Source organism: Epithele typhae (genome assembly GCF_022376455.1).
Source record: "Epithele typhae strain CBS 203.58 chromosome Unknown BXZ73scaffold_31, whole genome shotgun sequence".
In the NCBI taxonomy this organism is placed as follows: domain Eukaryota; kingdom Fungi; phylum Basidiomycota; class Agaricomycetes; order Polyporales; family Epitheliaceae; genus Epithele; species Epithele typhae.
Genome location: NW_025954222.1, coordinates 27959 through 54339, shown reverse-complemented (window position 1 = coordinate 54339; position 26381 = coordinate 27959). Strand labels below are relative to the sequence as shown.

The 26381-nt window shown below is 60.2% G+C and overlaps 10 protein-coding genes across 10 annotated transcripts; 5 read left to right on the top strand and 5 right to left on the bottom strand.

Annotated features, from left to right (window-relative positions):
* Positions 1 to 906: 906 nt before the first annotated feature.
* BXZ73DRAFT_22626 (uncharacterized protein) lies at positions 907 to 1242 on the bottom strand (the record flags this gene model as incomplete). Its single annotated transcript, XM_048017654.1, has 1 exon — positions 907 to 1242. A coding segment is annotated over one exon (336 nt), but the record flags the coding sequence as incomplete, so codon positions are not given.
* A 1361-nt stretch (positions 1243 to 2603) lies between these two features.
* Positions 2604 to 3331, top strand: BXZ73DRAFT_102291 (uncharacterized protein; the record flags this gene model as incomplete). The annotated part of the gene is made up of 4 exons (XM_048015185.1): positions 2604 to 2647; positions 2736 to 3045; positions 3107 to 3260; positions 3318 to 3331. 4 exons carry the CDS (start codon positions 2604 to 2606, stop codon positions 3329 to 3331), a joined length of 522 nt encoding a protein of 173 aa, XP_047876860.1.
* A 314-nt stretch (positions 3332 to 3645) lies between these two features.
* BXZ73DRAFT_102290 (uncharacterized protein) lies at positions 3646 to 4884 on the bottom strand (the record flags this gene model as incomplete). The annotated part of the gene is made up of 1 exon (XM_048015184.1): positions 3646 to 4884. One exon carries the CDS (start codon positions 4882 to 4884, stop codon positions 3646 to 3648), a length of 1239 nt encoding a protein of 412 aa, XP_047876859.1.
* A 2392-nt stretch (positions 4885 to 7276) lies between these two features.
* Positions 7277 to 8439, top strand: BXZ73DRAFT_48320 (ribonuclease T2; the record flags this gene model as incomplete). The annotated part of the gene is made up of 6 exons (XM_048020031.1): positions 7277 to 7474; positions 7551 to 7623; positions 7690 to 7705; positions 7768 to 7828; positions 7894 to 7941; positions 8002 to 8439. The coding sequence occupies 6 exons, from the start codon at positions 7277 to 7279 to the stop codon at positions 8437 to 8439; spliced, it is 834 nt and encodes a 277-aa protein (XP_047876858.1).
* Positions 8440 to 8801: 362 nt separating this feature from the next.
* BXZ73DRAFT_102288 (uncharacterized protein) lies at positions 8802 to 9255 on the top strand (the record flags this gene model as incomplete). Its single annotated transcript, XM_048015183.1, has 3 exons — positions 8802 to 8842; positions 8893 to 8914; positions 8974 to 9255. The coding sequence occupies 3 exons, from the start codon at positions 8802 to 8804 to the stop codon at positions 9253 to 9255; spliced, it is 345 nt and encodes a 114-aa protein (XP_047876857.1).
* Positions 9256 to 9411: 156 nt separating this feature from the next.
* BXZ73DRAFT_78271 (uncharacterized protein) lies at positions 9412 to 10611 on the bottom strand (the record flags this gene model as incomplete). Its single annotated transcript, XM_048022846.1, has 1 exon — positions 9412 to 10611. One exon carries the CDS (start codon positions 10609 to 10611, stop codon positions 9412 to 9414), a length of 1200 nt encoding a protein of 399 aa, XP_047876856.1.
* Positions 10612 to 12478: 1867 nt separating this feature from the next.
* Positions 12479 to 13045, bottom strand: BXZ73DRAFT_102286 (uncharacterized protein; the record flags this gene model as incomplete). The annotated part of the gene is made up of 4 exons (XM_048015182.1): positions 12479 to 12531; positions 12582 to 12671; positions 12733 to 12812; positions 12876 to 13045. The coding sequence occupies 4 exons, from the start codon at positions 13043 to 13045 to the stop codon at positions 12479 to 12481; spliced, it is 393 nt and encodes a 130-aa protein (XP_047876855.1).
* A 1100-nt stretch (positions 13046 to 14145) lies between these two features.
* BXZ73DRAFT_48470 (uncharacterized protein) lies at positions 14146 to 14860 on the bottom strand (the record flags this gene model as incomplete). Its single annotated transcript, XM_048020061.1, has 4 exons — positions 14146 to 14207; positions 14361 to 14450; positions 14536 to 14615; positions 14682 to 14860. The coding sequence occupies 4 exons, from the start codon at positions 14858 to 14860 to the stop codon at positions 14146 to 14148; spliced, it is 411 nt and encodes a 136-aa protein (XP_047876854.1).
* Positions 14861 to 17285: 2425 nt separating this feature from the next.
* BXZ73DRAFT_78268 (uncharacterized protein) lies at positions 17286 to 19342 on the top strand (the record flags this gene model as incomplete). Its single annotated transcript, XM_048022845.1, has 3 exons — positions 17286 to 18653; positions 18863 to 19017; positions 19144 to 19342. The coding sequence occupies 3 exons, from the start codon at positions 17286 to 17288 to the stop codon at positions 19340 to 19342; spliced, it is 1722 nt and encodes a 573-aa protein (XP_047876853.1).
* A 363-nt stretch (positions 19343 to 19705) lies between these two features.
* Positions 19706 to 21084, top strand: BXZ73DRAFT_102283 (uncharacterized protein; the record flags this gene model as incomplete). Its single annotated transcript, XM_048015181.1, has 3 exons — positions 19706 to 19747; positions 19859 to 20101; positions 20158 to 21084. 3 exons carry the CDS (start codon positions 19706 to 19708, stop codon positions 21082 to 21084), a joined length of 1212 nt encoding a protein of 403 aa, XP_047876852.1.
* Positions 21085 to 26381: the final 5297 nt, after the last annotated feature.

Sequence of the window (26381 nt, the reverse complement as noted above, 5' to 3'; positions counted from 1 at the left end):
CAACGGCACGCGGGCCGTCTCCTCGCTCGCCTGCGGGTCTCCGCCAACGACCTTTCCCAGCGCCTTCACCGCGTCCTCCATGAACTCGGGCCTCTTCCTGGTGCGCTTCGCAATGACGCGCAGCAACGCCATCTTGCCGCCGCGGGCGCGAGCCAGGCCGTTCGCGACGAAGGTCACCGCCATGGGGACGTGCACGCCGGCGCGCAGGGTGACCGCGACGAGCTGCTTCCACGGGATGAACTCCTCAAGCTTCTGTAGTATTTTCCAGGAATCAGGGGAGTCGCCGGGGAAGAAGGCCCGGAGGGAGAGCTGCGCGTGGGCCTCCGGGGCCCCGGCGAGGAGGACAGTGAGCTTCAAGAGGCTGAAGTCTAGCTCGAGTGTCGTCCAGTGTGGGGTGTGCGTGGAGGGGTTTCGCAAGGTAGCACTGCCTCTGCCGGCGAGATGCACGGCTGCTGATGAGGGAAGGTGGAGCGAAGGGATGGGGAGAAAGGGATATTGATATCTGATCTTGCTATCATCAATGAAGAGGTATTGGAGGCGGGGGAGTCGTACGGTATACGGCTCCCACCAGTATTCATCCAGTTGGACGTCGCGAAAGGTTAAACTTCTCAGTGTGGGGCTGCAGGCATCGAGGACCTCTAAGAGAGGTCGAACGAAGAATTGGCACCGTGGGTTCGACAGGGATAGGTGTGTGATGGATCCGTACGGAAGCATAGGAAAGGACGTTGTCATATGTAGCACGACCTTGCGAAGGTTTTGGAGAGCGTTAGAGAACATTTCGCTGCCTCCGTGAAACCTATGGAGCTGTGCAAAGTCCCCGACGACGGTGAGTTCTTCGAGATTGGGAAGATCGAAATCCAAGGCCTTCATGTGTGACTCCGGGTCCCACTGTCCGACCACGATGACCAGATGGCGAATGCGTTGAGCGTGTTCCGACGCCGAGGGGTCAATGTGGCCTTCGTCATCGAAGCGATAATGGATGCAAAGTGGCGCGCTTTGAGAACGATGCAAGAACAATTCTTTCACAGCACTGTTTTGGCAGCTCCAGTCGATGGTTGACCACAGCGACGCCGTACTGAGTGCGACAGTGCGCCATCGGCGGCACACCGCGCACAGTTGTAGGCGATTGACCATGCGCGGGTAGCCGATAAGATAGTCTTCTTCAATTCTTGGTGGCCATATTGCAGTGTCTTGGAAGATAACAGCGAGGATCTCGGCAGGAATGGTGTGGATGGGGGGTAGTAGGGGAGGTTCTTGAACTGACTGGGCTACCGACGACGTATCCTGGTTCTGAATGAATAGTAAGTCAAAGACTCTTTCTATGGCTCGGATGTACGTCACCTCTGCTACTGCGCTGTCGCACTAGCATAAGACAGCGATGATCAAGGGAGCTACGACGGACTCACAGACTCGGCCCCGCTGTTGTGGCTGGCGAGAGATCGGAGCTCGCTTGCAGCGGCTCAAACCAGGGATCTTGAACTTTCTCCGGTTCCAAGGACATTCTGATACATGTGTTGGCTTCGATTTGCAGAGACGGTCGGGAGAGAGAGAGAGAGAGTCGATGGTGTGTGCAGGGAGTCAGCGAGGGCGAATCGGACCATCGTCCCACGTGATCGATATCCTGCAGGCGATCGCCATGGTGATCTCCACCTTGAATCTGCACGGGATATCAACAGCCGGCCATGATAGGCAATGATACAGTTTCATAGCCACCCGAGCGGCAGGACGAGTACCTTCGGCTACCACATCGATGAAGAGAGCTGCAATTATTACAAAGAGAACAACCCGAACATCGACAGGTAACTCACTCACCGTGCACGAAACGATCTGCTCAGTGAGTCCCGTGTATTGTGTCACAGGAGTTCTGACCGGGTCGACAATATGATTCGACTACATACATATGTAGCTTTGCAAGCGGCATTAGACGACGACGACCCCAGGTGGATTTCTTGCCCCGCATCCACGGTGGCGAGGCTTGCGAGTGGACGACGCGTCGTTCGGCGCTAGTATAGACGCCTCCAGTTTAGGGCAGGTCATTACGCGCTTGACGTCCCTGTCCGGTGTTCCCTTCCTCGACAGAGCCTCTCTTTGCCCTCGTTCTGGCACCCCACGTTTATCCTTCACTATGGCTCCTACCTGATCCCCCTCGACCATCCAGGGCGGCTTTCCGCGCGCAGTTTCCGGACTCCCAACGCGTCCCGCCCACTCGGAGGTTCCGGACTACACACCGGCGCCGCAAGCCACAACTTCACTCCCATCGGGTGGTGATGCCGGAGTTCACGACGGTTCGTCCTCTGCATCAAATGATGGGTCGGAAACGCTTTGAGGTCCTTGGTGAGTTCGCATGTACAGTCTGTAAGTGCGCGCGCTAACGTGAGATCCCGGACTTTCAAAGCGCCACTGGGAGGGCAGGATCTGCGAGCAGGCGGAGCGAAACGCCGATGACCCCGTGAGATCGGAGTAGCATTTCGTAGGGGAACTTGAACTACGTCAGGCTACGCGTACTGACGAAGTCATCGTCTGCTATTCTAGTACATGCATATATGTACGACCGGCCCACCTCCTTCGAGCCTTCAAGCTTCATCTCTTACGCACTCTCCGCCATGACCAGACCCATCGCCGTCTGCGGTGCAACAGGGAAACTAAGGTCCGTGGCTATATGCGCGTATGCTTATCACTCGCACTCAATCACCGTCTAGGGGGCGCCGTCGCTAAACTTCTCGTGCAACATACAGCGTCCGCGGTCTCACGCGCGATCCGCGTCCACCGACTGCCCAAGCTCTGACCGCCCTCGGCGCGGAGGTTGTCAAAGTAGACCTCACCGTGCCCGCGGAGGTCTCCGCCGCGCTGGCTGGATGCTGGGGCGTCTTCGGGGTCACCAATTTCTACGACACGAAGATCAAGGACGACCCGGGGAGCGAGGAGCGGCAGGGGAAGAACCTTGTCGACGCCGCGCTCGAACACAGGCTGCATTGCTTCGTGTGGAGCACTCTGCCTAGCTCCGATAAGCTCTCGGGTGGGCGGTTTGGGTCTCGTATCTATGACGTATGGCAGTTAGCCTGACAGACTGTCGATGATGCTGATGAGAGTCTTAGGGAAACAACAGGTCGATGATTATATGCGCAAGATGGTCCGGCCGGGGACGTTCATCTACACGGGCAACTTTTACGAGAATATGATCTTCCGCTCGCACGTCAAGTACGGCGAAGAACAAGACCGCGTCGAGTTCACGCAGGCGATCATTAACGAGGACGTCAAGCGTGCGTTAGTTGTTATCTTCTCTTTTCCTTCTTTTTGACGAAGCCCTGGCATCGCAGAGCTAGGTGCATAAATACCTCTCGGCGATTACGAAAGCTTTGCTCGACAATTGGGGTGCACGCTGAGGGGAGTTGAACCAACAGTATCTGTACGGCGCCGACGCTCGCTCGAGATTATGAATGACGGGCAAGAACTTCACGTCCTACCGCGCTTTCGAAACGACTGGGGTCCCCGACCGTCAAATGTACATCGAGCTGGGCATGTATGGCGACAAGGCGCTCCCGGACGAGAACGTGACCAGGCTCGGAGTGACAATGCACGGGATCGATGACTATGTACGCGACACCCTCGCCCCTCATCCCGGTCTGCGTCTACTGTGAGCTACGCTTAATCCCACCACCGATACATACCGTCCTTGATGGCTTCGTCAAGCGCCGGTAGACGAGCCTCCTTCACCGCCGCGCCCTTCAACGCGTGTACTTCCAACTGGGGAACCTCACGTTGCATCTGTTGCACCCAGGGCTCCGCCGTCTCTGGACAGTGCAAGACGACCCTCTCCACCCCAGTTGGCTGTCCTCCGATGCACAGCTGCTCCAGAAACGCTCTCTTCCCCGCCCAGATCTCCAGCTTGGCCAGCCGCAACGGTTCCCGGCGCGCCACCTCACTCGCCTCCGGATACCCCCCGATGACCTCTCCCAGCTCCTTGACCGCCGCCGCGACGGCTTCGACCTTCCTCGAGCGCCTGGAGGCCACGTACACCGACTGGAGTCTGCCTATCCCTCCGCGCGTGCGGCGCAAGCCGTGGGCCAAGAACGCCATCGCCGTGTGCATCCGGGCAGTCGCGCGCAGGGCGACGGTCTCGAGCTGCGTCCAGGGGACGAGTGCCAGGATGGCGCGCTCGACGTCTTCCCTCGAGAGCGTGGTGCAGTACCGGAGCGTTCTCCGCGGCGTGCCACGGGCGTCCGCCGGGGACTCCGTGAGCACGGCAGTGATCTCTTCGGCGCCGTAGTCGAGCGCGAGCGTCGTCCAGCTCCCGCCGGAGACGAACCAGTCCGGGACGTTGTGGTCGCAATCCTCTAGCGTCACGGCAGTGGAGGGAGGGATCGAGAGCAGCTCGAGGAGATAGCCGGGGTTGCGAGCGAAGAGCGTTTCAAGACGGGGAAGGTGGATCGGGGGTAGCGCGTCTCCGCTGGAGTAACGCCACGCGTGGTCGATGCAGAACACTAGGTCCTTGAGCGTAGAGGCACAGGCGGATAGGGCTTCCCGAACGTCGTTGATCGACAACGCGCTCTCCTGCTGTATGACGAGCCGTGTGAGTGCTGCGTATGGGAGCGCAGGAAGGGATTTTTCTGAGACCAGAATGATGGTGCGCAGCTTCGGGGGTCTCGTAGGGAAAAGGCCGTCGGGGAGATTATAGGCAGTGATGCTGAGAGACTCGAGATTGAGGAACTTTGAGCCTGGTTCGAAAGGCTGATGCTTGTGGCTCAAGGACGAGCAGGCGATGGATAGGTTGCGGACACGGGGGGCGCACTCCAACACCACAGAGTCGAGGTGACCATCGGGATCATCGCACAGTCGGAGGTCGAGCAGGGTCTGCTGGGAACGACGCAGGAATGCTTCCCTCATCTCTTTGTGTGAATTCCGGCGGCTGCTCCAGTCGATGGTTGACCACAGTGACCCTGTACTGAACGCGACAATGCGCCAACGGTTGCAGACCGCAGAGAGTCGTACGCACTCGCGCATGCAATGGAGGTGGAGGGGGTCTGAGTGGTGTGTCCTGTAAAAATAACGGAGACGCTCTTCCTCTCTTGATGGTGTCTTTGTTTTTCCCCCCTTCACAGAGATTTCAAATATAATGGCGAGGATTTCGGCGGGACGACACTTGCACCTCGGGTACCCCACTACCTCTGTCGTGCCGTCGGTCGTCAAATTGTCGGATGAGCCCTCAAGGTGGCACTCGGCTGCGTCTCGTCTGGGCCGAAGTCAAAGAGTACGTAGCTGCCAGGAGCAGCGGGCCGGGGCATGTTGGCGGAAGCGGCGCGGGCTGGACGAGACCGTTCGGTGGCGAGGATGAGCGCTTAGAATATAGGGCAGGCCATTACGCGCTTCTACCCCCGACGTCCGTGTCGTGCACCGTCCCCTCCTCGACAGCCACTCTCTTTGCTCTCGTTCTTTCACCCTTCGTCTATCCTTCCCTCTCCCACCCGACCCCCCTCGACCATCCTGGAACGCCGATAAGTGAGGTGGCGCGCCGTTCGATGTCCGCGGAGTGGGCCACTTGGTGAACTCAAGTGATAAGTAGGGCCGGGCAGCGGGCTTTGGGTGTCTCTTGAAGCTTGAATGGCGAGGGATGGCGAGTGATGGAGGGGACCAGGGACAACGACGTCTTCCGGGACTCCGCAGATCAGTGGCCGGGATTCTCGCGGGGGATACTTGTCGCTCTCCCGTGCGGTGTACGGGTTCTTAGGTAGTGGCGTGCTCCAGAACTGTGGGACATATCTGTTCGAACCAGTGTTGTGTGAGTGGCGTGCTATAGAATCACTGTCCGGCGACGCTGAGGCCATGACTGCACTACCCCGCCGCCGCTCCCCGTGGAAGCCACCCGCCGCAGTCTCCGCCACCGACCGAACGGTGCCAGAACGGAAAAGCCCCGACTTGCTCGACGTCCCGGTGGATGGCGTCATGCGTGCCCCGTCCGTCGTCGTCGTCCCATGTGGCGGGGCAGGTCCGGCTGGGCTCACCCAGGGCGGATTGGAGAACATGGTCATCGAGGTCGTCCCAGCCTCGCCGCTTCCACCACCGTCACTGAAGTCAAGCCTTCGGGCGCGGCAAAGAGCGAGGGGAAGAAGGTGCGAGGCTGGAAAGCTTGAAGGCTGATTCGGTTGTGTGCTGAACGGTGACCGCCGCAGTCTAGGGCTGAATGGGTCATTCTTTGGCCTATAGAGCCCAGCACACCATGGAGTCAGACGAATGGCGAACAGTTTCCTGCTGCGTGCAAGGGACGCAGAGATGCATTAGCGACAGTGTCGCACTGTGCGGGTGAGTAAGTGTATGCTACACGAAGCCGGGTGAGTGCGAGTCGTTGCGCTGAGTGGGGCGCGGGCACGGGGGCGGCTTCAGTCGGAGAGGATGGTGAATTGGGGACTGAAGTTGCCAGAGTCGCCGAAGACTGGGAGATCGTCAGGAGGTGCAGGACGGGAAGAGAGGGGAAGGAGGCCCTCGCGGACGATGCCGTAGTCGTCGCGATCGTCGACCACAGGAACGGTCGATGCGGAGAAGGAACAGGGCGGACGCTGTTAAGGTGCAGTTCGCGTAAGTGTTGTGTATCTCGCTACTGGTAGGAATGTCATAATCGGTGACCTCTCGGAGGTTTGCCTCTAATCCCAGTGAAGAGAAAACATCCCGTGGGGCGGTTCAAGTCGTCAACGTCCGGCGTCCCGTCGTCGTGAGGATGGCTGCCAGCAGAGCAACCCTCTCCGCGCGCCGGTTTCTTCACGACATGACTGAAAGTGAGTGTCCCGCACCACGACACCACTGCGTTCACTTACCAATGCCCAGTTCGCGATAGCAAGCGGTACGCGACCCGTGGCGGCGCGGCGAGAGTGGCAGTGGGTGTCCCGGGGCAGTGGGGTATCGAGTCTGGTGCGCGACGGACGGTGCGTCGAAAGGCATCGATAGCGTCCGAACGTTCGTAGAGCGTCCATCGACACGATAGAGGCAGGCGCGGGACTAGAAGGTGGTGGGGCGGGACGCGTCGACAGGGGGCGCTGCGCGATGGCCCACAGGTACACTTCGGCCAAAGCTGCGCTGCGCGCCGTTCGTGGATTGTCACCGACCCTCAACGTTCAACCTTCGAAATGTCCGCTGCTCGCCCGGAGCCGCGCTCGCGCTCAACGAGCTGGGAAGGTATAAAAAGCTCTCGGGGTTCCTGTGCCGTGCCCCACGCCCTGCCGCCTCTGCCAGCTTCCGCGACAGCTTGCCCGGTGACCCTTCGGCCCTGCCACTGCACACGCAACTGATGCTCGCCGCGACTCTCGCTCTCGGTGCAGTCCTCGTCAGCACTACGCTGGGGCAGCGGACCCAGAAGACGTTCGACCTCACGTCCCCCGTGCGCACGATGGGCCGGATCAGCTCCAGCTGCAGCACGACCGGCCAGAGGTCCTGCCATAACACGACGGACCAGTCTGACAACTCCTGCTGCTTCGAGTCCCCTGGGGTACGTCGTCGTCCTGGCTTCCTTTTCGGCCGGGCAGCAGGGAAGGGTCGACGATGCTCACCCGCACACGACGCAGGGCCTGCTCCTCCAGACCCAGTTCTGGGACACGCACCCGTCGTCGGGCCCGTCCGACTCTTGGACCATTCACGGTCCGTCCCTGGTTCACCGTACCGCTGGGGATCCGCAGCTGATGCCCGCCGTCACGGCCCCTCCAGGTCTTTGGCCCGACAAGTCGGTCGTCTTTTCTTAGACGGACAAAGGATCGAACGTGCTTCCTGACCTCGAACCCGCAGCTGCGACGGCACGTTCATCGAGAACTGCGACCCTTCCCGCGACTACACCGACATCGCCGGAGTGAGTCGGCGTTCTATTCCCTGTTACTATCGTTATCAGAAGCTCACGGTCGTTCGGGGAACCAGCTTCTCACAGACCAGGGCGCCTCCGACACCTTGTCGTTTATGCAACAGGTAATCCACCGCGTTTGCCGCGGATCCGTCGGAGGCTGATCACGCCGGCCCTCCGTGCAGTTTTGGGTGGACATCGACGGCCGGAACGAGAGGTTCTGGGAGCACGAGTGGAGCACGCACGGGACGTGCTACAGCACGCTCGACCCGTCCTGCCTGCCCGAGGACTCGGCCAGGGGCGCGGAGGCGGTCGCGTTCTTCCAGACGGTCGTCGAGCTCTTCAAGACGCTGCCCACGTACGACTGGCTCGCCGCTGAGGGCATCACGCCCTCGTCGAGCACGACGTACACGCTCTCGGCTCTCACGGGCGCGCTCGAGCGCGCGGCCGGGGTGGCGCCCGCGCTCAACTGCGAGGGGGCGTACCTGAACGCGGTCGAGTGGTACTTCAATCTCCAGGGCTCCCTCGTGGACGGCCGGTTTGTCCCCATCGACGCGCCCAAGAGGGGCTCGTGCCGCAAGAGCGGGATCAAGTACGTGCCCAAGAGCGGGTCTAGTACCTAGAACGGTATAAGGGCGGTAGTTTCCCAACGAACGTGTGTCCTGCCTCTCTGGGCGGAACGGCGCCCTCGTCTACGAGCGATGTAGCCGCCTTCCTGCAGTTTGAATTAGCGTACAAGGAACGGATATTGTGGCTTCGTCTTGTTCGGATTACGTAGTAGGAGAGCTACTACAAAGCAAGGCTGTCGAGTCCTTCGCCCGGTCCACCTACGGCAGCAGATGAAGCCTCGCCGCGGCCCGCCAACGGCCCGTAACTAAGCGCCAGGTGACACTGTACCACTAGTAGCGGAAGGTCTGCCTAGGGGAAACTAACTCGCACCACGACCGTGCCCACTGCCCTTCGCCCATTTCATTGGCCTCACCCAATGGAACAGGCTGAATTCCTGCAACAATATGGCTTTGTGAAGTGAGTAGCCATGAAACCGTATCATTCCTGGTTGTTGATATCCCGTGCAGATTCAAGGTGGAGATCACCGACGTGCCACCCGAGCTGCAGGACGAGTACGCCACCTTCGGCTACCGCCGAACGTCGACAAGGACCTCACCGTGCACGAAACGATCCGCGCGGCCGCGGAGGAGGCGGGTATGGACTACACCGAGGTGTGCATGGCCGTTGCCGACTACAAGCTTGCTCGGTTCGGATGGAGCGCTCCGGCGTGGCAAGTCATCTTCGCGAAGAACAAAATGAAGTTCGACGGCACGCGGAGGGTGGTCGACTTGACGCCGTGCATAGGGGAATTAGCCATCTTCACGCGCCTTCTGAATCTGAAGAGCGAGCCGGAATGGATGCTTGGAGTTTTGCGCGAGCCAGGCCACTAAAACGGTATGTTGCTCTGTTGTCGCAGGAGGGTGTTCCGCTAAACTGATGTAGAATGCATCCTGACGATGTAATCACGAGCTTCAAGACGCTAGCCACCTTGTAAGCTGTAGACTAGGATCAAATCGACATTTGAATCCACGTCGGAGTCGTGTCATCTACGACCATACAAAGCCATCCATTGCCTTATCCAGCTCCGGTAGGTGCAGAGCCTCCATCGCCTGACCACCCAGCAGTCGCATCTCCGCCTGCGGCAGGTCCCTCCGTGTCTGATCCCACCACGTCCGGAGAGTCTCGTCCTTCAACGCAGGACAGTGGACCACGACCTTCTTCACGCCTCTCGCCCGCCTCCCAAGCTCCATCGGCACCAGTTGATTCTTCACGTCCTCCGTCCACACCTCCAGCTCGTCCAACCCCGGCGTCTCCTTCCCAGGCCCGCCTACCACCGTCGAGAGGACCTCCCCGACCTCCCGCCCGTGCCGCAGCGACAACGACGGCGCGAGCGCGACGCGCAGCGACCGCACGCGCTCCGGCGCGGCCGAGCGGACGACGTCGAGGAGGACGAACGGGGAGCAGTCCAGCGTGTCCGCGCGGAGCGCGACGGCCGCGAGCCGCGCCCACGGCACGTGCGCTAGCAGCTTCGCGCGCGGCGCGCTCCGAGGGTCGTCCCGGTCCTCCTTCCAGCCGAGCGAGAGCGTCGCGGCCGCGTGGGGGCCGGGGGCCCCAGAGAGGACGAGCGTGACCTCTCTGTCGGCCAGCGCGACGGCGAGGGTGGTGCAGGCGCCGATCCATGCGAGCGCGGGGAGGGAGGGGGGGAGGTTCGTCGCGACGTCGCCGACGAGGTGCAGCGACGCTGAAGCGGGGGGGATGAGGTACTTGAGGAACTGGATCGAGTCGTACGTGACGGACCGGCTTCCCAGAGCGAGGCGTCGGACGCGGGGGAGGTGGATTTGAGGGGGTTCTTCTGCGGGAGTAGGGGGACGGGCTCGGACGGAGAGCTCGCGAAGCACGAGGCCTTCGAGGGTGGGAGCACACCTTGATATGAGGCGGAGGACGCTGCCGAGAGAGGGAAGGGTCATGTCCTCGAGGGCAAGGTGCGTCAGGGAACCATAGGCGATACCGGGGAAGAAATGGAAAGCCTTCAAAGTGAGCTTGCGTAACATGGGCGACGCTGCGAAGGAGAAGATCGGGACGGGTTCGTGTGCGGCTTCATCGCTTCTTGAAAAATAAATGAAGCTATACAGGGTGAGGCTTTCAAGCTGAGGAAAGTCGACATCTAACTCTAACACAGGCACTTGCCAGCCACAATAAATGGTCAAGTTGCGGACGCGGGGTGTGTGCACTTCTAGAGGACTCATCGTTGGGTGGGCATAATCCACGTGGAGGTCGAGGGGTGCATGCCGAGAACGACGGAGAATTTGTTTTTGTAGCTGCTTGTGCTGTTTCCCCTTGTCTGATCTGTAGTTGACGGCAGTCCACAGCGTAGCTGTATTGAGCGCAGTAGCACGCCATCGCCGGCACACTGCGCCCAACAAAACGGCTTGTTGTGGTTCAGCGCAGAAATTCTGCGACTGCTGATATCTCGCTCTGCGTGGTGGCATAGAGCACTCTAGAATCATGGCGAGTATTTCATGAGGGAGAGAATTGATGGGAGCTGCGCGGAGATTGATGGTCTCTTTGGTCAGGGAGAGAGCTTCATGGAGGCGATTTTGCAAAGTATGAAGCTGAAACAGCCGCTATGAGACGACGCGAACGCTCATATTCAAACCAGGTCACTGACATCTGTCGTGCTGTTGGAGAGAATTGATACCGCTGAGCCCTTGCATTCGGAAATATACGGCAGTCGGCTTACCTTATTCCTGCCAGGGCTTGTGGAAGATGGCGCAAAAGTTCTTCCAAGATCTGTGTGGAGCGGGGAGTCTGTAGATGCGCGCATTCTGTGGCAGTGGGCATGTTGGTGCAGCGAGAGCTAGGCGAGACTCAAAGTGCGAAGTGAGAGAAAGGAGGACGACAAGGTCCCCGCGCGCGCGAGAACTCCTCGCACATTCGCACTCCGCTTTAGGAGGTTGCAGCGTAGCCGCTGGCGCTCGTTCCTCACCGTTCTGCGCTGAACGTTGAACTACATAATCACCCGCCTCCTCCTCCTCCGCGCTTCGACAAGGCTCACAAAGAGCGCACCTCGGAACACAGAGCTCGCGTCCGTCACGCGTGTGCGAAAATGGTACATAGTGAGGCGTACCCGCGAATCACAACCGCGTGCCCCTCGCGCGATGACAAAGGTCGTGCACAAAACTGACAGCAACAGCCAAGGCCAGGCGCGCGTATAACAGTCAGGAGAGGAAAGCGGTAGATTCTCGTGCACCACACAGTACGTGACTATGCGGCAGCTACACTGACCACCCCCTTCCGTCTATCCACGGTCATTCCTAATCTTAAGTGCTCGACAACAGCTCCTTCAGGTTTGCCTCCCCCTTTGCAACCCTCGTCTCTCCTTATCTGAATTGATCGCCCCTCGACCAACCCTGGAAACTTCCCAGACGCCGCAGTGCGATGTGGCTAGCTGGCAGCCCGGAGTCGCGCCCAGCACTGGGCTCCCGGACTCCGAACGCGCCCCGACGAGGTTACGCACCCGCTCCAGTCACCTCGCGCACCAGCGCTGCGCACAACTTTATCCGTGGCGCTGCTGGAAATCACGACGATTAGCGAGCGTCACGTAGGTAGCGCTTCGAGCCTGTCCGCACAGGTGCGTGTTAGTGAAGTGCGCGTGCGCGCGCTGACGTCGGTCGTGGCTAGCGCTGGAACGTTGAGGCGCGGTAGAGCTCGAGGAGAAGAAGGTGCGAGTGGTTCCCCGAGCTCCGCGGGTCGTGTGGCAGTCTAGGACTAGATAGAACATACCTTGGCTTATTTGAGGTTATATAGACGGGCGCAGCACATATTCGAATGAAAGGCGAACACCTTGCTGCTGCGCGCAAGGAACGTAGAGATGCATTAGGGAGGGTGCGGTACTGCGCGAGTGAGTAAGTGTATGCTACACGAAGCCGGGTGAGTGTAAGTACAACAAGAGTCCGTGGAGCGCGTGCGGGTGGTGGTGTTACAGCCAAGCGGGATGTGTGTGGTTTACAAGTCCGTGTCCGTGTCCGTGTCCATGAATGTCCAGAGGGTTCGTTAGAGAATTAGCGTGCGAGTCGTGACGTTGAGCGAGGCGCGCGCGCGGAGAGCGGCTTCTCAGTCGGAGAGGATGGTGAACTGGGGGCTGAAGTTGCCGGAGTCGCCAAAGACTGGGGGATCGTCAGAACGTGCAGGGGAAAAGGTGGAAGGAGGCACTCACGGACGATGCCGTAGTCGTCGCGATCGTCGACCAGAGGAACGGTCACCTTGACGCGGCCATCCAAGATGTTGAAGTTCTCGGCAAGGATCACTGCGAAACGGAACACGATTGAGCGAGATCGCTCAACGCGAGAGGGAGAGAGGGTGCTCACGAGGCGTGGTGATGCCGTGGAATCGGAGGTAAATCCTGCCGACCTTGTTCGTGATGTTGACGGGCGCGGCGGAGGTGTCCCTACGAGCGCGAGCAGCTCTGAGCGTCCAGGCCTCGACACGTCGGACAGGAGAGCGAGCTTACCAGGTGACGTGATGTGTCTGCCCGCTGTGCCAAACGGTGCCCGCGTGGGGATAGGTCACTGGCGGAACGAACACATCGCGCTTTTCCGCAATCGGCGAGGCGGACGCGGAGCCGGTGGCGAGTGCGAGAGCGGCGAGGGGGAGGAGGAGGGTACGGGTGAAGGAGATCATCGCGTGGTCGTTAGGAAGAGGCGGAGAAGGCGAAGAGGGTGTGAGGTTGGGGGAGGCCTGCAAATGCGAGACTGGGGATGGAGGGTGGAGTGGCGGCGGTTTATATACCCGCGTACGCTCGGCGCCGCTGACGAGACGAGAGGATCATGAGACGCGGCCCCACCTCGGCGCGCGGGCGAGAGTCCGACGGGGCCCGGGGGCAGAGCAGAAGGCGGAGGTGGGCCAGGGCAGACCGCACAGACGGCGGAGACCGTCCGGAGCACAGGGCCAGGGCTCTGCTCGCTGCCCGAGGCGACGTCGGCGACTCAGTGAGGTCTGCCAGTCGGCTTTTCGTCCCCGGCGGGCCGGGCTATGACGATGACGCCACCACGTGAATGTGACGCTCCGCGTCACCTTTCGTTTTCCAGTCTGTTCTCGGGCCTCTCACGACTCGTCCTCGCTCATCTACGTCCCCTTTTGCCTTGCCGTTATTCTCCCCGAATTCTGCGTCTATGCGGCTACAATCTCACCTCATCCCAGTGAGTGACGAAAGCACCCACAAGCATTATCTCAAACACTGACTAGCTGTCGGTGCCATCTACGAAGAAGAACTTGGAGTCTTGGACTCCTTTGGGCTAGGCATCCATGTGCACATCCGTCTCGAACCTTCCCTGCACCTCCGTTACCCGCCGGGCCGCCGCACGCTCTTCACACTGCTTCAACTCAGCAGGTCCCCATTTCGGGCTCCGTCCGCATGTACCAAATTTCGAACAACCACGCACCTTCCACGCGCCACGCCTCGGAGGCCCTGACCGGCGCAGCTCGTGGCCCCAGCCCAACGTGCACCAACGTGTCGTTCGACTCCCCCCACGCATCTCCTTCACCATGTGTAGTAATACAGGCATCGTACAAGCTCACAAGCCGAAGCACAGTCATGAAATGTCCAATGTCCGGGAATCCGAAAGCGTCCTGCTCTGTCCGCGAGGCGAGAGCGCAGAGCCAAAGTCGTAAGTCAGTCCGAGCTGTCTGTGTCATGCGCGTTCGGTCACCCCCTCCACGCCTTCCACCGCTCCGTCGCCGTCGCCATTGGCCAGCACCTCCGAGGGTTCGGGACAGGACTTTTAGAAGATGTCCGGGCCGTTGATCGTGAACGTCGGGCTGAAGTTGCCCGAGTCGCCGAAGACTGCGATGGGGGGATCAGCGCCGCACTTTCATGTCCTCCGCCTCGCCCGCTTTCGCAGCAGCGTGAACGCCGGACGCCCACGACACGACACGACACGGCGCAGCGAAAGGGCAGCCGGAGAAGGACGCCGCGGACAAGAGGGGCGGTACTCACGGACGATGCTGTAGTCGCTGCCGGGCACGACCCACGGCACGGTGACCTCGATCCGCCCGAGGAGGATGTCGAAGTCCGCGGCGAGGATGACTGGGCGGAGACGGACGCACGACAAGTAAGCACGACGATCGGCGACGCTCGTGCGGGCGATGCACGAGCTGGGCCGGGTACGCACGGGGGGTCGCGGTGTCGCCTTTGCGGAGCTGGACGATGCCCTGCTTGTTCGTGATTTGCGTGGGGGCGTTGGAGGTGTCCCTGTACCAGGGCGTGTGGTGTGTTAGTTTGTCACTCCTCTCCCGCTGGTGCTGGGGCCAGACGTACCAAGTAACGTTGTGGCGCTGGCCCTTGGTCCAGACCGTGCCGCTGCGCGGGTACAGAACAGGCGGGACGAATACGTCGCGCTTGCCCTGGACCTCGTACGGTGCGGGCGCGGCGAGGACGGCCTGCAGCCAGGAGGCGAAGAGGGCGAAAGCAAGAACGGCGCGGACGAGAGTGAACATGGTGAGTGTCGTTGTCGTTTAATCGTGAGAGGGTCGAAGGATACTTCGGGGGTGGAAGACGGGGAGGAGGGGGAGTGGAGTGGACGGCGCAGAGGAAGGCCTCGGGGCTCTGTTGGGTGGCGAGGAGTTCTATATATTGTGGCAGATCCCAGCAGCTGTCTGTTATCGGTGGTGCGCACGTACTTCTATTACGACTGTATGCTCTAGTCGGACACGCAGACAATACAATAGTCCATGTGAACCGGTCTGGAATGATGCCCCGTCGTTCCCGCGGAACGACTGCTCGTTCTCTCCCCAGCGTGCACTCGCCACGATGAGATACCATCCGAATGATTCGCTCGCGGAGAAGTCACAGACCGGCCTCGCGCTCGTGCGCGCCGTCTGATCTGCAGCCCGTGGAAGGTCGCGCGGCACGGGTGCGCTGCAGAAGCCCTGCCAGATAGAGGCGGGAAGCTGCATTGACACGTCAGCTGCTCAAATGTCCATTCAGCGGCTGCGATATCTGGGCGATCTGCAGGCCTGCGGTATTCGCGGCCGTCGTCGGCGTCCTGGGTGCGATAAGCCCGACCGTTGGGGGAGTCGGCATGCGCGACGAGGTGGTGGACGACATGATGAGGAGCGCGTGTGCGACGCAAGCGGTAGGCGAACCAGTGGGAAGGCTGCTGCAAGCCGTGGGGTCCGGATTGGCAGCGCACATGGAAACACGACGGATGCTCTCGAGCAAAAGCGGAGCGAGTGGTTGGAGGATGGGAGGCTGACTAATAGGCATGCGAGGACTCCAGCCTGGAGTGCGCTAAACTCCCACACCGTGAGCCCGTTCTGGCGTTCCGCTTCTGCTCCTTCTATGCTCCCTGCAATGAAGACGGAAGATGTCGATGCGTACTGGCTCTCACCAGGCTGGAACTTCGATTCAAATGGAGATATCTAGCCGGAAGATGACACCTCGCCATGTCGCCGTCTCTGGTCTCTCCACGTCTCGCCACCCCTCGCCATTCAAGAAGCATCCCTGACCCGAGGTCGCGCAACTGAATGGCCCACTTCGAAGAGTGGATTATCACATTGAAGGGCGAGCTCCTAGAAGCTTGCCAGGAGCACTTTTCGGTGAGTGTTGCGCCTCGCTGCGACCTGATGTAGCGCTCACCTATTGGCGTTCAAGTGTCGTGCCTCGACGAAAGCCCCAACGTCGAGCGCGTGTACCCAGCACGTCATCCTCGCTCGAAACCATCTCCCCAGTCCAACCACCAGTGGAAACGGTCACGAGATTCCGAACGGGATCTCAGATCTCATGTCCCCTCCTCTGGCACACCGAATCGCCGCTGGACGCCGCAGTGCATGCGCTAGAGATCGGACCGCTTTCCAGACGACGACGGATGCCGCCTAAGTACGGTGCCTTCAACGCGCCTGGCATCTGCAGCCCGGCGTCGCTCGAGTTCCCCTTCGAAAGGCTCGCCTCGACGCGACCCCGGTCTCGCGGGGCTCTGTTGTTGGCGTCTCTCTCCACCTCCTCCCAGGTCCACGTCGCCCTTCCGTTGACGCAGTAGTCCGGGAGACCTCGCGGCAAGGCCGACGGTGCGCGTGCGTCAGCGCCAGTCAAAGCCGACGTCAGCACGCGCATTCCAACAAGCACCTCGCTGAGGACAGGCTCGCTGCGCTGCCGATCTGCCGCTCGATGCAAAGAACGAACCAGATTTCCAGGAACACCGCCCGATGAGGATGAAGCTGTACGCGGCGCGGGCGCGTGGACGCAACTGGAGGGGGCTTGGAACCTCGTCGGGGTGCGTTCCGAGCCCGGGAGTTTGGGAACTGGGCGCAACCCTGGAAGGAGGGAGAAGGACTCGGGATGACGAGGGGTCACACAACGAGGGCAAAGAGAGGTGTCGGGAGGCAAAGGAGCGCGGTTGTGGAGGAAGGTACTTACCTTATGCAAGAGAGGGAACCGCCTATGCTATTGAAGTGACAGCGGATACGGGAACGGAACAACTTACTTACAAGTGGGGGTCAGTCAGTTGGCCTGCCCTAAACTCCAGCGCCTATCCAAATCAGCAACACGCGCCGAGCGACTCGCCACTGGCTCTCGCTGCTCCGCCAACATGTCCACTGCCACAGAATGCGCTCAACAGACTCCCCGCTCCCCGCAATTCATCGAAGAACCTTTGCGCTATCTTCCACAAGCCCTGGCAGGAATGAGGTAAAACGACTGCCGTATATTTCCGAATGCAAGGGCTCAGTGGCGTCAATTCTCCCCAACAGCACGACAGATGTCAGTAACCTGGTTTGAATATTTATGAGCGTTTGCGTCGTCTCATAGCGGCGATATTAGCCTCGTACTTTGCAAAGTCGCCTCCATGAAGCTCTCGCCCTGATCAATGAGACCATTAATCTCCGCGCAGCCCCCATCAACACTCTCCCTCACGAAATCCTCGCCATGATTCTGAAGCACACTATGCCACCACGCATAGAGGGGTATCGGAATCAGCTGATCTTCCGCGATGAACTACGACGCTCCGTTTTGTTGGGCGCAGTGTGCCGGCGATGGCGTACTACTACGCTCAATACAGCTACGCTGTGGTCCACCATCAACTACAGATCAGACAAGGGGAACCAATACGAGAAGCTACAAGAAGAAATTCTCCTTCGTTCTCATCATGCGCCCCTCGACCTCCATGTGACTTACGACCACCCACCGATGAGTCGCCTAGTAGTGCACACACCCCGCATCCGCGACTTGACCATTTGTTGTGACCGGATGCCTGTGCTCGAGCTAGACGTCGACTTTCCTCAACTTGAAAACCTCACTCTGTATGGCTTGGGTTATCTTTTAAGCCGCCAAGAGGACAAATCCGTCTCAATCTTCTCCTTCGCAGCGTCGCCCATGTTACGCAAGCTCACTTTGAAGGCTTTCTATTTCTTCCCCCGTATCGCCTACGGTTCCCTGACACACCTTGCCCTCGAGGATATGGACCTTCCCTCCCTAGGCAGCGTCCTCCACCTCATATCGAGGTATGCTCCCACCCTCGAAGGCCTCGTGCTTCGCAACCTCTCCGGGGCCGTCCCCGCCCATCCGCCTGCTCCCACAGAGAAACTCCCTCAAATTCACCTCCCCCGCGCCCGACGCCTCGCCATGGGCAGCCTAAAAGCACGGTGCGACTCGATCCAGTTCCTCAAGTACCTCATCCCCCCCGCTTCGGCGTCGCTGCACCTCGTCGGCGAGGCCGCGACGACCCTCCCGCCCGACCTCCCGGCACTCGCGTGGATCGGCACCTGCACCACCCTCGCCGTCGCGCTGCTCGAGAGCGAGGTCACGCTCGTCCTCTCCGGCGCCCCCGACAACGCGGCCGCGACGCTCTCGCTCCGTTGGCAGCAGGACTGGTACAACGCTCGGAGCGCGCACGTGCCTTGGGTGCGGCTCGCAGCCGTCGCCCTCCACGCGGACACGCTGGACTGCTCCCCGCTGCTCTTGCTCGATGTCGTCCGCGAAGCCGCGCCGGGGAGCGTGCGGTCTCTGCGCGTCGCGCTCGGGGAGCGGATGTCGCAGCGGTATGGGCGGGAGTTCCTGGCGGTCCTCTTGGCGGTGATCGGCGGGTCGGGGGAGAAGACGCTGGGGTTGGATGAGCTGGAGGTGTGGACGGAGGACGTGGAGAATCACCTGATGCGGATGGACCTTGGGAGGCAGGCGAGAGATGTGAAGAAGGTCGTGGTCCATTGTCATACGCTGAGGGACAAGATGTGGTGGGATCAGATACGGAGGGACCTGCCGCAGGCGGAGATGCAACTGCTGGCCATGGATTGGAAGGTGCGGGCTCCGGATCTCCCAGAGCTGGATAAGGCGATGTGTGGCTTCGTATGGTCGTAGGTGTCACGGCTCCGACATGCATTCACTTTTGTCGAGTGTTAGGGAAGCACGTAAATATTTGTTTGGGGACGTCGAAGGTTGACTTGGGATGCTTAGTGCTGTCAGGCGTCTGCTCTGACAAGCTGGCTTGCATGAAAAAAAGGTCACAGGAAGGACAAAAAACGGTGCATCACCCGGAGGCAAGACTACCATACACATGCGTCAACAAATACGGAACTGCCGCGCAAAACTCCAAGCATCCAGGCTTCCCGTACGACCGGTTCTCCCTCCACGCCCTTGTGCATCTTCGACAGTCGCGGCAACAGTGCGTTCGAGAACTCACCTTTTGTTCCCCCGCAGAGTCTTCCAAACAAACCCCGAGTGCATTTTGCTCGTTGTGCCGCTCCTTTGTCTCGTACGGCATCAATCGCACACAATCGTCCGCTCCAAGGTTGCAGCAGACGCCCTTCTCCGGCTCGGGAATGACCGTCGACGTCACCCGGTGCTGCGAGTCGGGAAATACGGGATACGCCATGACCGCTGTGAACGCGATGATGGAGAGTACAGATGAGGGCGGACAGCTGCGTTTGCCGCCGATAGGCTGGGCTGGGTGTACGGTATATGTCGACAGAGGCGAGACACGGAAGTAACTCACCAAGAGGATGTCATGGTGTGTTTGCGGTGCGAGTCCCAAGTGTCGAGTTTGCGCGCTCTGACCCAGCGCAAAAAGCGCCGAGGCTCGACGTTGGACAGACATACCAAGGGGAAATAAAGCGGGTTGGCGTCGTTGAGGCGAAGTAGATGGGAAGAAGAGTTGAGCGCTGAGCGTGCGTGGAACATTGAAATGTGGGCCGTTGGCAGTTGCCCACTCGACTCCTAGTCGCACATATCGATCACGTGGGACGAGGAGTGGAGGCGCTGGTCCGAGTCCCGACCCTTGATGACTCCGTCGGAGTCCGAAGCCCCTGCACGCCGTCTCTGTTGACCCAAGAACTGGAGAAGATGCAAGATCCATGGTTCGAGCTGCTGCAAATGAGCTCAGATCTCTTGCCAAGGTGAGCCCGTCGTGACCGTGATCATCACAGTGCTAAGCACAGTACTAGCAGAGGTGAGTCGTGACGTGCATCCGAACCATAGAGAGAGTCTTTGACTTACTCTTCATTCAGAACCAGGATACGCCGCCGGTGGCCCAGTCGGTTGAACCTCCCCTACTACCCCCCATCCACACCATTCCTGCCGAGATCCTCGCCGTTGTCTTCCAACACGCTGCAATATGGCCACCAAAAAGTGAAGAAGACTATCTTATTGACTACCCGCGCATGGTCAACCGCCTGCAATTGTGTGCAGTGTGCCGCCGATGGCGCGCTGTCACGCTCAGCATGGCATCGCTGTGGTCAACCATCGAAACAGTACAATAAAAGAATTGTTCTTGCATCGTTCTCAAAGCGCGCCACTTTGCATTCAGTATCGCTTCGACAACGAAGGCCGCATTGACCCCTCGGTGTCGGAACACGCTCAACGCATTCGCCATCTGGTCATCATGGGACGGTGGGACCCGGAGTCACACATGAAGGCCGTGGATTTCGATCTTCCCAATCTCGAAGAAATCACCGTCATCGGAAACGTCGCACGGCTGTATAGATTTCCACACAGAGACGGAGGCAGCGATATGTTCCCTAATGCTCTCCAAAACCTTCGCATGGTTGTGCTCAGCAACATCACATTCTTTCCTTCTCTTCCGTACAGATCCATCACACATCTATCCCTGTCGAGCACGTACAAAGTCTTCGCTCGGTCCCTCTTAGACATCCTCGATGCCTGCAGCCTTACACTGAGGAGTCTAGCCTTTTATAGCGTCCATCTGCACAACCGCAGGGGGCAGCTGTACACCGTACGACTCCCCCGCCTCCAATACGTCTTCATTTATGGTGACAGGTTTCCCTGGCTCCCCATCCCTAAGCTCCACCTTCCCTCATCGGCAGCCATGCATGTCGTCACCACAGACAGCGTTTCATTGCGAGTCCCTTCCATGTACACCCCACATGTACACTGGACAACACTCGAGCTAGACTTCAGCCCCTTAAAGGTCACCGTCCTCCTCGCTGGGGCCCTGGAGGCCCACGCGCAGCTCTCCTTCCGGTACTTCTACAGTCGCTACTTCAACAAGTCCGAGGATTTCTGGGACGTGCTGCAGAGGCTCAAGGAGTTCATCCCCTGGAAACAACTCGTCGCGGTCACACTGCGCGCCGCCGCGCGCGTCCATACGGCGGTGACCTTCGTCGCGAACTGCCTCGCTCTCGCGCGCGGCGGCAAGATTGCGTCGCTGCGCGTGATCGTGAAGCGGCCCGGTGTAGGGCCCTGCCCTATGTTTTCGCGTTTGGAGCTAGTTTAGGGTTTGATTAGTCAGCCATGTACTTAGCACAGCGGCCGCCTCTGGGCCTTCCTCAGATTTGACCACCACCTTCACCCTTCATAGCTCATTTCTCCGTGTGTTTGCCACCTTTTCTTCTGTTCTGCTCGCTCTGCTCGACGTCTAGAGTCACCTAGACCGTCCGTTCTGTCGCCTTCGGCTCCAGAGCCTGAGCCCAGCACCCTTGACCCACCTGCACTCCTGGGTTTGTCCTGTGGATTCTCCACTTTTGGGCACCTGCCTGGGCACGACCTCACATTCTGGTGACCACCGCAGGGGGTTCTTGTGGTTGACTGTGGTCTCCAGGTCTTTTGGATGCCAGTTCGTCGGCCTCGACCTCCTCCAGCTCTGCAGTCAGAGGTACATCCACACGTTCATCGTGCCATCCATCCCCTTCCCGCCGTCCGTTCGCCTCGATCCTGGTATCATTCGATCCGTCTCGTCAAGACCTTTCGATCGAGGCCTTTCTCGCGTCGATACGCCCCGAACTCATCGCACAGTCGTCCGAGGACACGAAGAGCTGCCCAGGGAGACCAGGAGAGCGAAGACTCGGCCACATCTCCGTCGGTTTTCGTCGTACGCACTTCGTTCCTTTCGCGCTCGAAAGCCCTTGCGTCCCCCGTCATATCGCGGCCAACACGCCCGATTTCCGCCGCCGGACGCCCCAGGCCGTTTCGCTCGAAGACGCCGTCCTCCTCCTCCCCATCAAGACATCTCCCGCCCCGTTTGTCCGCGACGTCGCCGCCGATTTCCGCACGGCTGGGCTCGTTTCGTGCGTGTCGTCCGTGGCTTTCCAGCGCGCCCCTCCGCGTCGTGACGCGTGCCGTCGTCGTTGACCTACGTCGCGATCGCTGCCGCCCTCGACTTGGACAGTGCTCTCCAGCCTCAGGCTTCGACTTCGCGCCGATCCCGGCTTCTTTCGCCACGCGAGCGCCGCCGCCTCGAAGCTGTCGTCATAGGCTTCTTGGCGATTGCTTCCGCGTCGCAATCGGAGCCCGTGCGCTTCCTCGACGTCGCCCTGACCCTTCGCGCCCGCCCACGGCCTCCTCCGGCCGACTGTCGCCCTGCCCTTCCCCGAGTTCTCCCCTGTTCGACGCTCGTCCGGGTTTGTTTTGTGCGCATTTCCCCCCTCTTTTCGACGAGCCGCCCCGTTCCGCGATCTGCCCTGTTGTCGTCCCGCTGCGCGTCGTCTTGTGCGACAGAAGAGCGCTCGTCATGTCGCCGACTTGATGCTCCCGTCTTTCGACGGTTCGGAGCTCGTTTGCGACACGGCTGGGTTCCCTCTCTTCCCCTCGTCAAGAGCTTTCCGACGCATCCTCATGCACGCCGGTACGCTCACCGTATCGTCCACGACCGCCGCCGCATCATTGCCTCCACGCTATCTGCCCCTTCCTCGACCCTCGCGATTTTGAGCACCGCGGCCCCATCTCCAGTCCGTTCCGCCCGCGATTTGGCACGCGAGCTCCCCTCGTTACCCCTCATTGAACGCGCCCTCGCCGCCGCCAAGAAACGCAGCCGTTCACTCGCCGCAGTCGCTGCCATCTCCTTGCCGCCTCTGGTCACCCTCAGACCCGGACTCGACGCGCCGCCTCCCCAGTTCCGCTACGATCGCGCTGCAAGTTAGAGCGTTGATAGCCCTCGTCACCCCCTTTCGAACTCGCCCGCCACCGTCTCGCCCGCCGCACTCGTTCGCTCGCTGTGCGCTGTGCAAGAGCGCCCGCGGTCAGCCCCTCTTTCCCTCCTTCCGGTGCTCGATCTCGCCCGCCCCGCCTCTGTAGAAGACGTCACCAGATCGGTTCGATGCGCGTCGTTGAGACCTTCCGAACGAGGCCTCGGACGCAACAATTGGAGGAGATTTGCGTCGCTGACGACGCAATCTGCGTTGTCCCTCTCGCCGCCCCGCTGCCTCCCGCGTACGCCCCCGCATCTCGCCCGTCCCACGTCCGCTTGTCGTGCGATATGGCGCATAGGTGCGCATCGAACACGTCATTCGAACGCCGCCTCGCGCGTCACGATGCGTGGTCTCCTGGACGTCCGGCAAGGTGTTCTCCGCCCTGCTCTCTACGCTCTCCCCTCGTGCTGCCGACTTTGCCGCTCCGTACCGCCGCCGCTGCCGATCTCGCCTGTTCGACGTGAGGTTTGGACGTCAGACAGCCCTCGTTGCCCCCACTCGATCGTGCTCAACGGCGCCTTACCCGCCTCGCTCGTTCGGTCGTTGTGTTGTGCAAGAGCGCCTGCCGCTGGCGCCCCTTCCTCCTCTGTTCAGTGCGCGATCTCGCCCGTCCCGCCGCCGTAGAAGACGCGGCCGGGCTCGTTCGGTGCGCGTCGTCAAGGCCGTTCGAACGCGCGCTTGGCCGTAGGATTTGGAGGAGATTTGGTTGGGTGGTGCTTGGATTTTCGTAAGTCCGCTTTGCCTTGCCCCCACCTCTTGCGTCCCCCAGTCTCGCCCTCGCATCTCGCCCGTTCCGCATCCATTTGGCACGCGATTTGGCACGCTCGTGCGCTTCGATCTCCCCGTTCGAAAGCCCCCTTCCGCGTTGCGATCTGCGCGCCCCCCGATCTTCGGCGCGGCCGTCTCTGCTGCGGCCGCCACGCTTCCTCCCCTGCACATCGCCCACTTCACCACGCCTCCCACGAACTCGATACGCTATCCCCACATCCATTACGTACTCGTCGACTCCCTGCTAGTTTCCCTTTCACCCCTATCGCTTACAGCCGCCCCCTTTTCTCTTTCTGAAGGCTTATCGCTTATCGATCACGCACGCTCGCTCGAAAGGAATCCCGGACCTCTACGATATCTCTCGAAAGGATTCACGGACCTCTACGATATCTCGCGCGCTCATTTACTTTACGATACTCTCGCGTTTTGCCTAGCAGTTGACCGAGGACGGTCAAGATTTCAGTTGGGGGGAGATGTAGGGCCCTGCCCTATGTTTTCGCGTTTGGAGCTAGTTTAGGGTTTGATTAGTCAGCCATGTACTTAGCACAGCGGCCGCCTCTGGGCCTTCCTCAGATTTGACCACCACCTTCACCCTTCATAGCTCATTTCTCCGTGTGTTTGCCACCTTTTCTTCTGTTCTGCTCGCTCTGCTCGACGTCTAGAGTCACCTAGACCGTCCGTTCTGTCGCCTTCGGCTCCAGAGCCTGAGCCCAGCACCCTTGACCCACCTGCACTCCTGGGTTTGTCCTGTGGATTCTCCACTTTTGGGCACCTGCCTGGGCACGACCTCACACCGGTCTGCCCTTCGTGCATCAAGGGCAAGATGACTCGTGCCTCGTTTCCGCCCTCCACGCGAGAACGACCCAAGCACCCCCTTTCCTTCGTTTCTTCGGATCTCTGGGGCCCCGCGCAGGTTCAGACGCCTAGCGGGAAGCGCTATGTCATGACCTTTACGGACCATTCAACACGTTGGGTCTGGATCGCGCTCCTCCGGCACAAGTCCGACGCGTTCTCCGCCTTCAAGGACTGGCTCGCTCAGGTCGAACGGGACAACGGCCGCAAGCTCACCACGTTCCGTGCGGACAACGGCGGCGAGTACCTCTCCAACGAGTTCACGTCGTACCTTCGGGAACGCGGAATCCGTCTCGAGACAACGTCACCTCGTACGCCCGAACAGAACGGTGTTGCGGAACGACAGAACCGCAGCCTCTTCGACCGTGTCCGGACCATCCTTGCTGACGCCAACGCCCCTCTGTTCCTCTGGGGCGAAGCGGTGAACTACGTTGCCTACACGAAGAACCGAAATCCCACCTCCTCCCTCGGCAGCCGCACCCCATATGAGCTCTACATCGGCCGCTCTGCTGATGCGACCTTCTTGCACCGTTTCGGATGTCGTGCTTACGTCTACAACGACAGTCCGTCACGCAAGAAGCTGGATCCTCGCGCGATCGAGGGCGTGTTCGTTGGATACTCGGGCACACAGAAGGCGTACCGGGTCTACGTCCCTAGCTCCCAGAAGGTGGTTACTTCAATTCACGTCAGGTTCAACGACGACATGAACGGTTACCCCAGCACCTCGGCTGAGGGGGAGCACTACTACGACTCGCTCTTTGGTCCCTCGTCTTCCTCTTCTCAGGACGATCCTACCGATGATGCTCCTCTCATCAAGTCCAGCCTCACGCCAGTGGCACCGTCCAAACCACCTCCTGCTCCGGCCTCTTCACCTCCTGTTCCTGCGCCAGAACCTGTCCCACGCAAACGAGGCCGTCCACGTGGGTCCAAGACCAAGCGTGGAGGTAGCCCAACTCGTCGCTCCTCTCGTATCCGGCAGAACATCACTGCGACCACCACTCCTCCATCTGTCCCTCCTGCACCTCACGCTTCAGGCTCAGGGGGAGCTGATCCGTTCCCTGGCGATCTCTCACCCATCACGTCTAGTGATGACTCGTCCGACCATGCCCGCGAGATTGAGGACTCCATCCTCCTCGAGCTCACCTTCGCACTCTCAGGCGATGAACCACGGACGTACAAGGAGGCAATGGAATCACCGGACGCGAACGACTGGGAGGACGCGATGTTCCAGGAGATCAACTCGCTTGCTGAGCTAGACAGCTTCGAGCTCGTCGAGTTGCCTCCAGGTCGCAAGCCGATTGGTACGCGCTGGGTCTATGCAGTCAAACGCGACACGGACGGTCGCATTCTACGCTACAAGGCTCGTCTCGTCGCTCAAGGATATTCACAGGAGCCCAACGTCGACTACTTCACCAACCAGACGTATGCCGCTGTCGTCAAGCCTGAATCGCTCCGCGCGATCTGCGCTATCATGGCGATGCGCGGCGCATCCATCCACGTTGTCGACGTCAACTCCGCGTTCCTGAACAGCGAGATACCTGAAGGCCAAGAGGCGTACGTCAAGCAGCCACCCGGCTTCGAGGAGCCAGGCAAGGAGCACTTCGTCTGGATCATCCGCAAGGCGCTCTACGGTCTGAAGCAGTCCGGCCATCTCTGGTACAAGAAGCTCTGCGCTATCCTCATTGAACTTGGCTTCAAGATCTGTCGATCTGACCCTTGCGTCTTCTACCGCATCCGGGGCGACCACGACCTCACCATCATCACCTCACATGTCGACGATCTCGCACTTTTCTGCCCGTCTGAACGCTTGATGAAGAAGCTGAAGGCCGAGATCGCATCGCATGTCCCGATCAAGGACAACGGACCCATCGCAGGATCGGTCCTTCTCGGTGTCAAGGTCGGACGCGATCTCAAGGCGAAGACAGTGTCGTTCAACCACACGCACAAGATCGACACAGCACTCAAGGAGTTTGGCTTCGCTGATGCC